This window comes from Peromyscus eremicus, chromosome 20 (genome assembly GCF_949786415.1).
Source record: "Peromyscus eremicus chromosome 20, PerEre_H2_v1, whole genome shotgun sequence".
NCBI classification, from domain to species: domain Eukaryota; kingdom Metazoa; phylum Chordata; class Mammalia; order Rodentia; family Cricetidae; genus Peromyscus; species Peromyscus eremicus.
Window position 1 is genome coordinate 14160911 of NC_081436.1, and position 15972 is coordinate 14176882.

General features: G+C 53.1%; 1 protein-coding gene and 2 long non-coding RNA genes across 6 annotated transcripts; 1 reads left to right on the plus strand and 2 right to left on the minus strand.

Annotated features, from left to right (window-relative positions):
* Positions 1 to 2982: 2982 nt before the first annotated feature.
* Positions 2983 to 12512, plus strand: Dennd6b (DENN domain containing 6B). Of its 2 annotated transcripts, none has more exons than XM_059247370.1 (20): positions 2983 to 3828; positions 6300 to 6338; positions 6413 to 6455; positions 6948 to 7060; positions 8022 to 8102; positions 8660 to 8765; positions 8849 to 8928; positions 9018 to 9080; positions 9319 to 9374; positions 9968 to 10090; positions 10173 to 10268; positions 10353 to 10447; positions 10580 to 10645; positions 10964 to 11028; positions 11131 to 11220; positions 11313 to 11366; positions 11714 to 11823; positions 11910 to 12012; positions 12095 to 12172; positions 12253 to 12512. In XM_059247370.1, the coding sequence occupies exons 1-20, from the start codon at positions 3652 to 3654 to the stop codon at positions 12373 to 12375; spliced, it is 1761 nt and encodes a 586-aa protein (XP_059103353.1). In that variant the 5' UTR covers positions 2983 to 3651; the 3' UTR covers positions 12376 to 12512. The 2 variants fall into 2 exon arrangements, with proteins under 2 accessions (XP_059103353.1, XP_059103354.1); XM_059247371.1 differs by having other exon boundaries at positions 2985 to 3828; positions 12098 to 12172.
* On the minus strand, positions 4284 to 6758 carry LOC131896626 (uncharacterized). The gene is made up of 2 exons (XR_009375476.1): positions 6649 to 6758; positions 4284 to 4672 (listed from the first exon to the last, which is right to left on the minus strand). It is a non-coding gene; the product is annotated as an uncharacterized LOC131896626 (long non-coding RNA).
* On the minus strand, positions 6764 to 15847 carry LOC131896623 (uncharacterized). Of its 3 annotated transcripts, none has more exons than XR_009375474.1 (5): positions 15625 to 15847; positions 14498 to 14685; positions 11788 to 11991; positions 6888 to 7029; positions 6764 to 6817 (listed from the first exon to the last, which is right to left on the minus strand). It is a non-coding gene; the product is annotated as an uncharacterized LOC131896623 (long non-coding RNA). The 3 variants fall into 3 exon arrangements; XR_009375475.1 differs by having other exon boundaries at positions 6888 to 7319; XR_009375473.1 differs by lacking the exons at positions 6764 to 6817; positions 6888 to 7029 and adding an exon at positions 10367 to 10906.
* Positions 15848 to 15972: the final 125 nt, after the last annotated feature.

The following is a 15972-nucleotide window of genomic DNA, read 5'->3' on the forward strand; positions in this document are numbered from 1 at the left end:
GGAGGAGATCTGACACCTTCTTCTTCTTGCCTCTGCACATACATACCAGGCACATACATGGTACACAAACATACAAGTGGACAAAACACTCATATGCATAAAATGAGATAATATTTTTTATTTATTTATTTTTTTTTTTATTTTTTTTTTATTTATTTATTTTTTTTCGAGACAGCGGTTTCTCTATGTAGCTTTGCGCCTTTCCTGGAACTCACTTGGTAGCCCAGGCTGGCCTCGAACTCACAGAGATCCACCTGGCTCTGCCTCCCAAGTGCTGGGATTAAAGGCGTGCGCCACCACCGCCCCGGCCTGATAATATTTTTTAAAACAAAAGATAATCACTAATTTGAAAGATGCAGATGGTAACTTGCTGTTTAGCTAGTTATACATGCATGGATCACCCCACTTCTACTTTCCCCAATTCAGCCAACCAAGATACCTATCAAACTCTATCCTGGGGGAAACAGTTGAGACTGACTCTCATTTCCACTTGCAAAATCAGTCCTTTCAGTGACTGGCATACTGCAGGTGGACAAAATGGGCTTACTTCACTTGCTACTGTGCAGTTGGTAGCAGTTTTCTTATTTACAGAACAATTATCTTAAACTCAACGAAATGTGGTAATTAAAAAGATCATGATTTTGTAGCGCATAAAGTAACCATAAGCTCACACCCCCGCTTTGAACCTCATGACTGCTTTTGGCAGATGGACTGCAAGTGCATAATTTCTAGGCAATTAAAAGTCAATGAACAACAACAATAACAAATAGGTGTTGGGGGAAACCTTTACATTCTTTTCCACTTTGATGATATGCATTTCAAAGGTCCACTTGGCCTTCCCATGAGTTCACATGAATGGAAAAACTATTTAAGACTTGGAAATTGAAGCTGGGACAGCCTTTTTTTTTTTTTTTTTTTTTTTTTGGTTTTTTGAGCAAGGGTTTCTCTGTGTAGCTTTTGCGTCTTTCCTGGAACTCACTCTGTAGCCTAGGCTTGGCCTCGAATTCACGGAGATCCACCTGCCTCTGCCTCCCAGTGCTGGGACTAAAGGCATGCGCCACCACCGCCCCAGCTGCTTGGAACACCATTAATCCCAGCACTTGGGAGGCAGAGGCAGGTGGGTCTCTGTGAGTTCAAGGCTAGCCTGGTCTACAAAGTGAGTTCCAGGGGCTGACATAGAGAAACCCTGTCTCCAACCTCCCTACGCCCCCAAAAAAAGATTTGAAGATTTTTGCTGAAACCTGGTCTAAGTCAGTAATTTTGGAAGAAGCACTTTAGGGCTTAAAAAATAAAAACACCTAAAGTCAAAGTATGCTAGATAGTATTGCTATACTGCCGTTCTCAGTAGCCTGAGTTCTAGACCTTTAGGGATCTCAGCTAAAACCAGACTTGGATTTGTAGCTTTGACATAGAAAAGAATGACATTCCAAGACTAGCCATTTTATGGAGCAGAATTTGAGGTTTGTTTTTTTTTTTTTTTTTTGGATGGAAACATCATCTTTATTGATATAAACATAATCCTTTATTATTTAGGATTATGATAGGCACTTCCATGACAAAAAGAGGGCTCTGAGACAATGAAGAGTGAAACAGCAACACGTGAGCTAAAAAGACTTTTCACCCTCATTATCTCCATCAGCACTTTGCTCCAACTTCCAACAGAATAAGAGCTGGGGCTTAATAAAAAAATATTTTAATGGAGACGTAAGCACAGGGGTTAAGAGAGACAACGCAAGTGTGTGATGATGGCCGTTTTTAAACCCAGCAGACGCAGGCAGAGCTCTGTGAGTTCAAGATGAGCCTGGTCTGCATATCAAGTCCCCCCCCCCCCCCAGCCAGCACTACATAGAGATCCTGTCTCAAATGAGGGTGTGTGTTTGGGGGTAGGGGACTCAGAAGAAAGTAAGACATCCAAGGGAATAGGTGTAGGCTTCTCAAGGAGCCAGTAAGACAAATCCATAGGTATGAGCTCTGTAAGGGAGAGTTATAATTGTTTAGCATTGATCATATATCCCATCTTGATGGCTCTCAGGTTGTATCTCAAAAGATCACTAATCCTCCCCCACCCCCCATACGTAGGATGGGTGAGGTCTGGGAATGCCTTGGATGGCAATCTGGTAGGGTAAAACCATAAGTTACAAGGGTTACACAAGACATTTAGTCTATGTTCTTTCCCTATAAACCAGGTTTCTGATGGGATTTCTGGAAAATTGCAGGTTCACAGTTCGGGAAGAGAAAAGACCTTAAGCAGTTGTTAATCGTGCTAGATTTCTTGCTTCTCTACTGGTAAGAAGCTAGGGGTGGGGAGGAGGAAGGCTCTCCATTCCCCTTCTTTTGCCCCCTCAGATTTTTTCTTTCTAGCCTGCCTCATTGCGGTCTTGGTTCTAAATTCACCCTTCTATAAACCCGGCCTCCAAATTAGGGCTGGCAAACCTCTTTACTCTTAAAGACAGCAGCATTAACTGGCCGGGCTGCCTCTTTGCTAGCGAAAGTGAGCATATCAGCCTGGAGTAGAAGTGGGGTCGGGCAGACATGCCAACTCAGCTAGGATGGCCTTCAATAAAGAGTCGGTGGGTGGAGACATGGTCTATCAATGGTGTCCAACCCCGGACAGGACACCAAGGAAGTACAGGAGAGCTATACATTCAGACACAAAATTGTGAACTTAAAACATTGAGGTGGTTTTTTAAAAGATTTATTTTTAGAGTGTTTGCCTGTGCGCCACGTGCGTGCATGGCGCCCGTGGTGGTCCGAAGAGGGCATCGGATCCACAGGAAGTGCGGTTATAGTTGTGAGCGGCCATGCGGTTGCTGAGAATCAAGCCTGACTTTTCAGGAAAAGCAGCCGGTGTTCTTTCCCGCTGAGTCATCTCCCCAGCCCCAAACATTGTGTGTGTGTGTGTGTGTGTGTGTGTGTGTGTGTGTGTGTGTGTGTGTGAAAACACTTTTTTTGTTTGTTTTGTTTTTGTTTCTCTGTGTAGCCCTGTCTGTCCTGGAACTCGCTCTGTAGACCAGGCTGGCCCGAACTCTGAGATCGGCCTGCCTCTACCTCCTGCCGAGATTTAAGGCGAGAGTCACTACCGCACCGGAAATGGTTTTCGCACTTTTCAATGAATGAACTTTTGAGGTTAGTCGGTAACTTAGCTTGGGCGATTGTCAAGTATGAACGCTGTAGATGAAAAGGCCCTGCAGCGATGACACGCAAAATGAACATTAAGCTCACAACCCACGGCCGGGGTTGGATACCCCGAGGTGGCCCAATACATTCTATGTGGTTCAAGGAAGCGAAAACGCCTGACAGCCCTGGTAACCGCCCACAGTCCCACCGAATCAGACGCAGGCCAGGGATGTCAGAACCGGCAATGCTCGCCGGCCAGATTCAGAGAGCTGCACTAGCCCCCCACGGGCGGACCCGGGTCGCGCATCCTCCACGATGGGGAAGTGCCACCAGCTCTAGACCCCTCTAACCGGCTGGGGCCTTTCTCGCTGGTACAGCAGCCGACGCCCCAGGGCGGACGCTCCTCTGGCGCCAGGGGGCGCGCGGCTGCTCAGGGGACCTTCTGGCCTGCGACGGCAGCTCGACTGCTCCGAGGCGGGCCTGGTGAACCCCGGCGTTTCCCCCCAACGTGCGGGTATCGCTTGAGCTACTACCATGGAGGTGCCGATGGGCACCGGGCCCCGGCAGGGTGGCGGAGGACTAGGCGCGACTAGGTCCACGTCCTCCGGCCGTACAACGCGGGCCTCGGCGATACCCTGGGCGCGCTTCTCTGCCTGGCTGGAGTGCGTCTGCGTGGTCACCTTCGATCTGGAGCTGGGCCAGGCGCTGGAGGTAAGTGGGTGGGCTGGCCGGCCCCCCAGAACGGTCCCAGTGCCTCTCCTTCCGCGGCCTGAACCTCTCCAGACGCCCCTCCTCTCCGGACGTCCCTCCTCTCCCGATGCCCCTCCCCCGCCACGCTCCTCCCTTCCCTCGCCTGCACCCCTGCTGCTGCTCTTTTCCTCCCAGTCATTTCTCTCCGCTGCGCGCCCACCCTCCAGGAAGCTGATCCCAAGGCCTCCTCGCCTGTAGCCTTCCTGCTTGGTCTAGGGTCCTCCTCGTCGCCTCTCTGTATACTTTGTATCCTCAGGCTGACCTTTCCCCCACTTCCTTCGACTAGTGACTAGCTTAGCGACCTCCTCTTTCCTAACCCTCTTTCCTATCGCCCGTCACCTCTCCAAGAGGAGCCTCTTCCTCAGAGCTCTAGGAGCGCTTCCCAGGCCTAGAAAGGGACGGTCTCCAAGGCCTGATTGCCTATCCATCAATTTATTTTCCGCAGCATCTTCCGTGGCCCTTTCCCCCAAAGAGGCAAAAATACCTCCTGCCCTCAGTTGCTCCAGCCAGAGTTCCTAGGGTCCATCTCCCCCCCAGGTTTTACATTGTGTCTGCTGCAGTCTCCGATATCACCCATAAGTTCGTTTCTGGTTTTCCTGCTAGAAATCCTGTGGCACTCCCCTTTCACTTAGAATCAGATCCAGACCCTGTGAGGCCCTGCTTGGCCCCTCTACTTGGAGCACTTCTCAACCTTTGGCATCTGGTCACCAGCTGTGTGCAGCTGGGCAGGGCCATAGGCTTTTGATGTGGTCTTTCTCTGGCATGAAGGCCTCCATCCCACTTACACATAAAGACAGCTTCTCTTCTAGATAAAGATGAAAATATCAGCCAGGCTGGGGTACATGCAAACCCAGTGTGCGGGAGGCTGAGGCAGGATCATAAGTTTGAGGCCAATATGGATTATATAGTGAGTTCCAGAGTAGCCTGAGCTACAGAATCAGACTTTGTCTGAAGAAAGAAGAAAGAAAGAAAGAAAGAAAGAAAGAAAGAAAGAAAGAAAGAAAGAAAGAAAAAAGACGGGCATGGTGGGTGGTACATGTCTAATCCCAGTACTCTGGAGACAGAAGCAGGCTGATCTCTTATGAGTTCAAGGCCAGCCTGGTCAACTTAATGAATTCCACAGACAGCCAAAGCTATACACAGTGAGACCTGGTCTCAGCAAAAAAACCAACTAAACAAAAACCACCAGAAAGGTAAAGAGAAGAGGAGGAGGGGGAGGAGGGGGAGGAGGAGGAGGAGGAGGAGGGGAGGAGGGAGAAAATGTTTCAGGCTCAGTGAGGCATTTGCAGGTCCAGTCAAGATAATGTCTATGTTCTAAAGAGCCCTGACACAAACCAGGGAGCTGACCATCACAGGAGGTCCATTGTAGATGACTAGATGACGGTGTCTCAGAGGCTGACCGTGATGTCAGAGTGACCTGTGAGACCCTGAGAGGTTGTGAGTGTAGCTGAGGTAAGGCTGAAAAGTGACCCTTGAGACAGCTGCTGCAGCATACCTTTGTGGTTGGGAAATGCTGTGGCTCAGATGATGAGAGCCTAGAGGTTTAAAATCTTCTAAACAGAAAAGTGTAATTCTTTTTTGTTGGCAGAGTGTATATGTTTTGAGACATGGCTTCTTCCATATCACGTCTGCTGTTCTGGAACTCTGTAGACCAGGCCGGCTGTAAACTCAGAGAGATGTGCCTGCCTCTGCCTCCTGAGTGCATGCTGGGATTAAAGGTGTGCGCCACCACCACCACCACCACCACCACCACCACCACCACCACCACCACCACCTCGGGCCATACACATACTTTTTTTTTTTTTTTTTTTTTTTCCGCTTGTTTGGTTTTTGAGGGTCTTTAGGGCTGTCCTAGCTACAAAGAACTCACTATGTAGACCAGGCTGGCTCTGCCTCCACTTATATTGGCTTTTTGAGGGAGGGAGTTCCCCTGAAACAGACTTTCTTTGGTCTCAGTCTCTCCCTCTGGGATCGAAGGCGTGTACAACCATGCCTGGCTCTCAGCTCGGTTTTTTTATATCACCCAGGACCACCAGTCGAGGCCACAACAGGCTGGGCCTTCCTACATCATTCGCTAATTAGGAAAATGTACTACGGACTTGCCTACAGGCCAGTCTTATGGAGGAATTTCCTCAATTGAGAGTCATTCTTCCCAAATGACTCTGGCTAGCTAGTGTCAAGTCGATGGAAAACTAGCAAGCACACCCAGTCTAACTAGGGCTAAAGGTCATGGAGAAGAGGAATCAGAATCGAGGAGAAGGTTCTGATGTAAGGTTCAACATGATGTAGGGAAGGAGGAGGTCACTGGGAGGCCAGGGAGTGGGCCAGAAGGATAGCAAACACATGCTTATGACTGCTGATGAGCTGTCTTAGTGGACGTCACTTCAGGCAGATAGATACATTATCACCAAGTGCTCTGTCTTCCCCTGCAGCTAGTCTACCCACGTGACTTCCAGCTCACAGACAAGGAGGTAGGTCTTGGACTTCTTGGGAGTGGATGTCCCCAGGAGTGAGCCAGCCCTCACTGGAACTCCGTTTGTTTCAGAAAAGCAGCATCTGCTACCTGTCCTTTCCAGACTCCCACTCAGGTAGGTAATCCCACACTCCCTGAACCGGACACCGGTTGTGGGGTTGGAAGGTGACTGGCAAAAAGTAGAGTGATGGGGCCAGCGGTATGTAGGCTGCCAGCAGTCTACGAGGCACTGTAAGGATGGACCCTCACCAGAGCCCCAGCTGCAGCAAGATAGCCAGGTTCTCTAAAACCCATAGATAGCCAGATACCTGGGCGATCTGGTCTCTTTCACTCCATTACAGCAGCCACCAAGTGAGCACTGTGTAGTGTATTCTCCTGCCCCGGGCTGGTTGAGTCAGGCTCCTGCAGGGATGGGTCTCTGCATCTGCATCGGTTCATTCATTCCAAGACTCTTATGTGATGTATCAGGATAGGAGTCTGTTGGGAATCAGATCGTCAAGTTAGTTTTCCCTTGAGTGGGCATTTGCCCTTGTACCACAGTCCTCACCCCTGATAGGGGGAGGAGATTCTCCCATTCATGACGTGTGGTGGGGCTGCCTCTTTTCAGGATGCCTTGGAGACACTCAGTTCAGTTTCCGTATGCGTCAGTGTGGAGGACAGAGGAGCCTCTGGCATGGTGACGACAGGCCCTATAACAACAAGGCCCCTTTGGCACTGCAGGTGAGTAGTGGGATGTATCTGGTCTGTGTCTTCTTTCCCTTTACTAGGGGCCCCGCCCTGGCTCCTGGCTGTGAACTTAACATAACTTAACATAAGCTCTTGGGCTTGTGCGGTAGAGGTGTTGGCCAGGCCCATCCTGTGAGGTCAATAACTGTAAGCTGCTGGTCCTCCACTGGGGGTCTCCACCTGGGCCAGCTCTTCCGGGGTTCACCAGGATCACTAAATGGATGCTGTACATCATGTCTCCCTGGCTGGGCACCTGTGTGATTAAATAAGCTGGGGCTCAGTGAGCAGAAGTCTGCAGGGCCTTCCAGGGGTCCTGGGCACTCTCATGTTGGCCAAGTCCTTTCTGTGTCAGTGGCCATCCTCTAGACTGGTTTAGCCCACCTTCTGAACTAGGGAATCCTGCATCCCACTGTGGTAGACGCAGGGCAGGCCCTAGTCTGCAAGTGCCTCCTACATCTTCTGGATTCCTAGATATTTCTTAGGGTTTTTTGTTGGTTTGTTGGTTTGTTTTAAAGACAGGGTCTCGAGGCAGGTGGATCTCTGTGAGTTCGAGGCCAGCCTGGTCTCCAAAGCGAGTTCCAGGAAAGGCGCAAAGCTACACAGAGAAACCCTGTCTTGAAACACCAAAAAAGAAAGAAAGAAAGAAAGAGAGAGAGAGAGAGAGAGAGAGAGAGAGAGAGAAAGAGAGAAAGAAAGAAAGAAAGAAAGAAAGAAAGAAAGAAAGAAAGAAAGAAAGAAAGAAAGAAAGAAAGACAGGGTCTCACTGTAGCCCTGGCTGTCCTGGAACTCACTATGTAGAACAGGCTGGCCTTGAACTCATAGAGATCCGTCTGCCTCTGCCTCCCAACCCTAACCCGGAGTGCCAGGACTAAAGGCGTGTACCACCGTGCCTGGCCTTAGGTTTCCTCCTTAACAGCCCCTGCTTAGGGCATGGCTAACACTGCACTCCTTACAGAGAGAGCCGGCGCACTACCTGGGCTACGTGTACTTCAGACAGGTGAAGGACAGCTCTATGAAGAGGGGCTACTTCCAGAAGGTGAGCTGCCTGCCGCTGTGAGCTAGTGCTGTGGAGAGGTAGCAAATGGTGGACAGCCGCAGGACAGCTAGAGAGCAGTCCTGAGCCTCCAGGGGTACCTACGCATCTGCAGCCCACCTGGGTAGCAGGACCAAGGAGCCGCCACTGGGCCCAGTTCTTCCTGCAGCCTTTCTTTGCCTAGGATGGCACTTGAGGCCCAGAATATCCCAGCTCCTCAGGTCCTGCTGGTGTCACCACACTGCCAGGATAAGGACCCCTTAGGCAGCTCACTCTTCCCTCTGAAGGCCCTGGGCCCAATCCTAACCCCTGCTCTCACCTGGGGTTGTCTACCCTGTGGTTATCTGCACTCGCTCAGGGTGCAGACACATCAGGCTCTCTCTTGTCCAATCCCGATACATGAGTTTGGCTGTTCTGTGGCCGCTGTCCCTTGGGGTGACAGGGATGTGCTGCCCTGACCAGCTCTGGGTAAGCGTGGCTTCAGGGTTGCCATGGGCTCCTGAATTATAGGAATGATGTCTGTAGCTGAATGCCCTCTGACTGGCCCTGCATCATCACAGTCTTTAGTGTTGGTGTCCCGCCTGCCATTTGTCCGGCTGTTTCAGTCACTCCTAAGCCTGATCGCCCCTGAGTACTTTGAGAAGCTGGCACCATGCCTGGAAGCAGGTGAGTGGCCATCAGACCTGGCCAGCGCTGTCTCATCTCAGCCCTTTGGGACAGCTCCTGACATTGGCCACCTATGTCCACAGTGTGCAATGAGATTGACCAGTGGCCAGCCCCCGTGCCGGGGCAGACTCTGAACCTGCCTATCATGGGAGTCGTCATTCAGGTGAGGAGCAGCTGAAGGGTAAGCGATGCCAGTGTTGGTGGGTGGAGACACTCTACTCCGTTTGTGGCAGCTGCTTCCTTCCTTTCTAGGTGCGCATTCCGTCCAGGGTGGACAAGCTGGAATCCAATCCTCCAAAGCAGTGTGACCAAGAGGTGGGGGATGGGGTAGAAGGAGCTGGGCCTTCGCCTGAGCCCTGTCCCTGGGCTTGGGTGGTTGTCGCCTCTGCCTCACCAGCCTCCTTTGTGGGTGGCCAGACCTAGGCAAGGCCAGGGTGGTGGCCAGGATTTTCAGTGTGGAGCCTGTGCTGGGGAGGGAGTGGCATGGGGCTGCAGGACTGTCATCGGAGAGAGCGTTCACCTGGGCCTGACCTGCCTTCCCTTCCCTTCTCAGAACCTGCTGCCAGCCCCTGTCGTCCTCACTAGTGTCCATGACCTGGATCTGTTTAGGTGAGCCCTGTAGGGTACCACAGGCTGCTCTGAGGGCGCCTACCCACAGTCACACACACACAAGTGTGTATGTCATGCAGGGCACAACTTGCCAAGAGAGAGCTCTCATCTGAGTGACCCTTGAGAAACTTGCACAGGAGACCTGCAGCCAAGTGTCTGACTAAGGGAAAATGCGCACAGTGGGCAGGAAGGTACTTTGCTCAGAGAGGTTGTAAGGGAGACATTTGCTCTCAGAGGCTGCCCCTTTGGGCCTTTCTAGGTGTCTTCAAGGAATCCTGGACTTTGAGATTATCTTCTTCCATCCTGGGCCCAACAGGAGCCAGGACTTTAGTCTGGAGGCATAAGAGGCAATAGGGATAGCAAAGCCCTGGATTGGTAGACCCCTGGGTCACAGGCAGGGTCCAGGTCGGGTCCCCTAGGCCAGCACTAGCTCAGGTGGTCTTTCAGAACGTGGGGTGACTTTGGCGATCTGAGACACCCCTTACACTTGGACCATCCTTACTGCTATCTTGGGGAGAGGTAGTGCCCTGTGCTTACCAGGGCACTTTTGTAACAGGGCTGCCTGACTGGCCCAATTGCTCTCTCCTCACCAGGTGCTTCCGGCCGGTACTAACCCATGTGCAGACCCTGTGGGAGCTCATGCTCCTTGGGGAGCCGCTCGTGGTCCTGGCACCCTCGCCTGACGTGTCTTCAGAGCTGGTGCTAGCCCTGACCAGGTGCAGACTTTACCCACTCGACTGTTCTGGCTGTGCCTGGTTACCCCCGCCTTACACATTCCTTGCTGCCCTACCCCCGCAGCTGCCTACAGCCCCTGAAGTTCTGCTGTGACTTCCGCCCCTACTTCACCATTCACGACAGCGAGTTCAAGGAGCTCACGACGCGAACACAGGCTCCGTAAGTTCATGTCCTTCCTTCCCGCTCTCACACACTACCTCCCCTAGGTCTCTCTCTGCCTCTTGTCTCTTTCTCTCTCTCTAGACCAAACGTGGTCCTGGGAGTCACAAACCCTTTCTTTATCAAAACACTCCAGCACTGGCCTCATGTCCTCCGAATTGGGGAGCCCAAGATGTCAGGTGAGAAGACCAGAGGCTATAAGCCTCACCAGCTTGGGACCTTAGGTGGGGTTCTGTATCCAATACCTCTGAAGCCATAGGCATAGGCAGAGCTGTGGGTACTGAGCCGTGGCTACTGGGTCTATTTCACAGGGGACCTTCCTAAGCAGGTCAAGCTTAAAAAACCCTCACGGCTGAAGACCCTCGACACCAAACCAGGTCTGTGCTTCCCCCTTGGGCTGCAGCCCCCATCTACTCGGGTAAGGCCTGTCCTGCACTTGGTAGATTGCTCCAGTGGTGATGGCCAGGCCTTCTGACTCTTTTTCTTTCTATTCAGGCCCCATGGTGGCAGGTGGGGGGACATTGTCTTCTTTAGCAGGTCTCTTGAGTCTCGGGACGGATGGGGTAGGAGACGTGCAGGTTCTGTCGAGGGAATGGGGCTGTAGGCAGATCAGACAACCCTCTTCATCATCAGTAGAGCTGTGGGAGCGTGGAAGGGAGGCTGAATGGACAGCCACAACTCTGACTTCCTGTCAGGCCTCTACACCTCCTATACTGCTCACCTCCACCGGGACAAAGCATTGCTTAAAAGACTGCTCAAGGTACAGGCTCTTGGGTAGGGCCTGGACATGGGTACTTGTGTGCCGTGAAGGATGCAGGGTACCAGCCAATGCTGAGACTCAGTCCCCTGCTTCCTCTGGCAGGGCGTACAGAAGAAGCGGCCATGGGATGCACAGAGTGCCCTGCTGAGGCGGCACTTCCTAGAGCTCACACAGAGTTTCATCATCCCTCTGGTGAGACAGGCGGGGTGTGCCAGCAGTGGGCCTGAGGGAGAGATGGTCGGGGGGTTGTGGCTCACACTCACTCCTTGTCCCTTCCCCTCCAGGAGCACTACATGGCCAGCCTCATGCCACTGCAGAAGAGCATCACACCCTGGAAGGTGGGCGTCCAGGGAGTTCTGGGGAGGGTCAGTTCAACCCCCGCACCCAGAAGGGAAGGCCTGAGACAGGTGTCCACATGGAACAGAGATGGTGGCTGTGATGCAGAAGCCACCAGGGCATGAAGTTGACCCTGTGTCCGCCAGGCATCCCATCCAGGGCAGAGAAATAAGGACTGCAAGGGAGGGCCACTAACAGAACTCTTCAGGGCTGTCCAGGGATCTGTCCCAAGCGGGGTGCGGTGAAGAGCTCTAGATACATCCTGGAGAGGGAGGGTTCCATCCTGCTGAAAGGTAGGGCCTGCATGCCTGTGCTCTTTAACACCGAGCTCATATTACCTTTGTCTCAGAGCCCCCCCCAGATCTGCCCCTTCCGCCAGGATGATTTCCTGCGTAGCCTGGAGCATGCGGGACCCCAGCTCACCTGCATCCTCAAGGGTGACTGGCTGGGCCTCTACAGGTGGGTAAACATTGGGCACAGGCTGCTGTGGGTGTCCCCAAATGCACAAGGTCAGCTAGCTCTTCAGCCGCCTCTCGCTATCACAGGCGTTTCTTCAAGTCCCCCAATTTTGACGGCTGGTATCGGCAACGACATAAAGAGATGGCCCAGAAGCTGGAGGCTCTGCACCTGGAAGCGATTTGTGAGGCGGTGAGGGAAGGCAAAGAGAGGGGACAGGTCCAGGCCCAGGGTGGGTGGGAGACTCGGTGGGAAGAACCTGACATGTCCCTAGCAGAATCTCGAGGCCTGGATGAAGGACAAGTCGGAGGTGGAAGTGGTGGACCTAGTCCTGAAACTCCGGGAAAAACTGGTGAGAAGCCTTCTGGGCCGCCCAGCCTCCGCCTGTCAGGCTGGAAGTACGGCCACCCCTTACTGCCACTGTCCCTCCAGGTGCGGGCACAGGGCCACCAGCTCCCTGTGAAGGAGGTGACACTACATCGGACTCAGCTGTACATCGATACAGTTATTGGCTCCCTGCCCAAGGACCTCCAAGCAGTCCTGTGCCCTCCCTAGGACAGGGCCAACCTGTGTGGTCCTGGGGGCCTAAGTCTGCCAAGTTCTCTCTCCACCAGGCTGGGGCTCCTACCTCGGCTTCAGCCCCTCCCAGAACCACCTCTGTCCCAGCAGTAAAAATGACATTTGCAATGACAGTCTGGTCCTGACTGACTGCTGGGGGATTCTGTGCTGGCACTGTCTGGCTCCTTCCTGGGCCCCACCTGTCCTCCGCAGCTGGAGGTGGGCGTGGGCTAGTGGCCCTCGCTGATGTAGGTGCCCTCACCACCTGCCCCCTCCTGGCTCCCATCTGCCCACACTTCAGGATGCCTTGTGTGGTGGGTCCTTTAGCCCAGCAGGCTTCCCAGCTCAGAGCGGAGGGAGGCAGCTGCCAGGGCTGGCCCCTCTCCTGCACTCCACTCCTTCCCTCTTCTGGGGAGTGATAGGTACCGTGCCTAGGCAGCTACTTGAGAAGGCAGAAACTCTTTGTCCTGTGAGGACCTAAATCTCCCTCCTGTTGTGATTGGTCAGGATGAGAGAGTGAGGGACGGTTATGGGACCTGGCACCCCACTTGGACAGCAAGCTCAGGCTCTTCTTTGAGGTTCTCACCATGGTCCTTATTCCCTTTCTTGGAACACCCCCTGGACACCTGCTCCATGAGTTTCACCCAGGCCGCCAAGGGAGACTCCAGCTTTTCCCCTCATGTCTGCCCCTCCCCTTGAAGCTTGAAAGGCTTTGGGCTATAGCCTAATGTACATTTCTGCTGTCTTGTCCTTAGTTGGTCTCTTAGGCCAGGGTGTCTCTTGGAGGTACTGTTCTGTGCTCTTCCTAGGAAAGGGCTAACCTGTGATCCCAGGTGCCTAAGACTGCCAAAGTCTCCCTTCAAGGCTCTATCCTGGCTTCAGTCCCCCTTCCAGAACCACGTTGTCTGAGCAGTAAAAATGGCATTTGGAACCACAGCCTGGTCCCTGAATGTTGGAGAAATTTTTGCTGGCTCTGTCTCCCCGCTTCCTGGATTGGATACTGTTGTGCAGTGACACCCCCCCCCCCAAGCCTGGGTACAATGAGCTACAATGGTCCAGCCCAGCAGAGTGTCGGGGCCCTTGGGAAGGTGCAAACTAAAGTGTGGACCAGAGCTGCAGCCCAACCCTGGCTGAGTATCAGAAACCTGTAGGTAGGTCTCCTGACCACTCAGACTCACTGGGCAGTGTTGGGTAGTAGCAGGGAAAAGGGGGCATTCAGGAAGAGCGGGCTGTACACCCTGTAATGCTTTAAGGGGTGTTAGCAAAGTAAGCTGATGCCCAGCTGCACAGTGAGCTTTTGCTTTCTTCTAGAGTTCCCATGCAGCATGACTAACCCATTCTGGGTTCTTTAGACTTCTTCGACCAAATCAAGTATATACTGCCTTGCCATTCCCCACTGATCCTGGCTAAGTCCAGACAACAAAGGCAGTCCATTGTAAACAGGTGCCAGCCCTGTTCCTAGATCTTTGTATATGTTCTCTTGTTTACCCCCTGACCTCAGCCTATGACAACTTGTCACATTGTATCCATTTTACAGGAGACAGGCAGGATAGATGTGATGAAGGTGTACAGTGAGCTAGATCAGTCTAACTCAGCGTCCAGTTAGAAAACTGAGCAGAGGAAGGTGGAGGCGGAGACCTTGGCATTAGAAAGAGTGGCCCTGGCACCCCCTGGAACAGAGGTGCCAGCCTCACCACCGAGAGCCTGGTCTCTAAGGGATCTTTAGAAATATGGCGTCTTCCACTGTGACAGATGGAGCTCCCAGGCTATGGGGACAGCAGAGTGCTAGCCATTTGGAGTCTGTGAAACTGGGCCTTTGGTATGCCCAGCTTCCTATCCAAGTATACAGTGGCCAGGATTGAAGCCCCCAGGTCTTAGTGGTCCCACCCTAAAGAGCACATCTCAAATGCCACTGCAATGTGTTTCTCATGTTTTCACTTTCTGAGGGCTGTCATCCAGTAGCTTCAGAGTGGCCCCATGGACCTCAGCCACCACCCACCTAGGACTGTCCTAGCAGCTCAGAACACTGGACATGAGACCCAGGAAACAGATTTGGGGGGCGGGGGTGGTGTGGATACAACAGTACTGCCTAGAGCATACACCCAAGGCTGACACATACAGGAATGAGGAAAGTTCCAGTCGCTTTTAGGGGTTTGTCCCGATGACTGTAGCGTTTACAGCCTGGGGCCTCCCACCAGCTACATCCTCTTCTACTCTTGCTCTCCCAGCTTGGGATCAGCTCCGGAGTTAGCGGGGCTTCTGTCCAGAGTAGGCTCAAGCCTTCCAGTCCATGCCAAGGACGAGGGCCTGGAGGGAAGAAGACAGACAGATGGCTTCAAGGAATTGCTCCCCTCCCCCCAGGCCCAAGGTCCCTCATGGTTAAGATGCCTGGATAGTGAAAAGCTAATCCAAGAGGTTGTGGTCCCCAGGGCTCCCTTGTGTGGCAAGTTGGACAGAGCTGTGAGCCAGCATTCAGGGGATCTAGAAGGGCTGGGTGGAGGTCATGAGGTAGCCAGCCCCAGGGACAGACCGGAAGGACAGGAGGGCTCTTTCACCCTCCAGCTTCCTGCCTTCTATTTTGAGCCCTACTCAGTTTGGAATACTGGTCTTCCCACAACTTTGGTATTAAAATATCCTTTTGTGATACAACACTTGTCTTAATGTTTTGATACAGAGTTCGCAGCCCTGTAAATCATTGGATGTTTAGGAGTCCCTTGGTGTGTGTGTGGAGGGGAGGGGGCTGTTGGTGGAGGGAGGAAGGTAGTGTGGACAAAGCCTGGCTGGTGATGGGGCAAGCCCACTTGCTTAGAGAACAGAAGTCCTCAGATTTGTAAAGTCTTGGCTGGGGAAGGCTTAAGACTTGGGACAGATCCCCAAAGTTGGGGAGGAGATGCCTGAGGGAGTAGGCAGTCTTCAAGGAGGGCAAATTTTGGTGGAGGAGATAGATATCATATCCAGGGTACACACCAGCCAAGGTTTGGGGACTAGTCCCAAACCCTGTTCCGAGGCAGCGGGATCATTGCCATGTTAAAAATCCATGGGACCACTGCATGGGTGACTTGGGAGACCAGAAATAGGAACCCTAGGGAGTGGGCCTGTCCCACCCTATAGATGAAGACTTGCAGGTCAGTAAGGCCCAGATGTGCTAGGCTGGGGGACCAGGAAGGAGGGCAGAGTTTCAGCTTTTCTGTGGCAGACTGAGCGGCTAGGATCCCGGAGAAAGAATCAAGGTCCAGCAGCCCTCACCCTCGGGAACGGGAACGGCATGAGCGTGGTCCGCCTGTTGCCAATCTGGTGGTGAGGTTCCTTGCGCCCCGCCCATCTCAAAGAAGAACACTTGAGGCCTCGGTCTGGCCCTGCCGAAGCCACCCGCTAGTGCCGGGCCGCGTGCGCCATTCAGTTCGGCCTGGGGCACTCCCGGGGTGGTGCCCAGCCTCAGCAAACTCCTCTGATGACGGGGCGGCGGGGGGGTGGGGTGGGGTGGGGTGGGGGACGCGACTGCAGCAGGCAAGGAGCGCGGATTGCTACAGGCGCGAACCTCCAAGCAAAGCAGTGCGCTTAAGTGGCTCTGAGCCGGGGGAAACGCGGGGTGCG

What these genes read in the sequence shown, in the direction of transcription:
- Dennd6b (XM_059247370.1), top strand. Translation starts at nt 3,652, where the DNA reads ATGGAGGTGCCGATGGGCACCGGGCCCCGGCAGGGTGGCGGAGGACTA. An exon ending in GGCACCATGCCTGGAAGCAG is followed by an intron (nt 8,766 to 8,848) that starts GTGAGTGGCCAT and finishes CTATGTCCACAG; the next exon opens with TGTGCAATGAGATTGACCAG. An exon ending in CATGACCTGGATCTGTTTAG is followed by an intron (nt 9,375 to 9,967) that starts GTGAGCCCTGTA and finishes TCTCCTCACCAG; the next exon opens with GTGCTTCCGGCCGGTACTAA.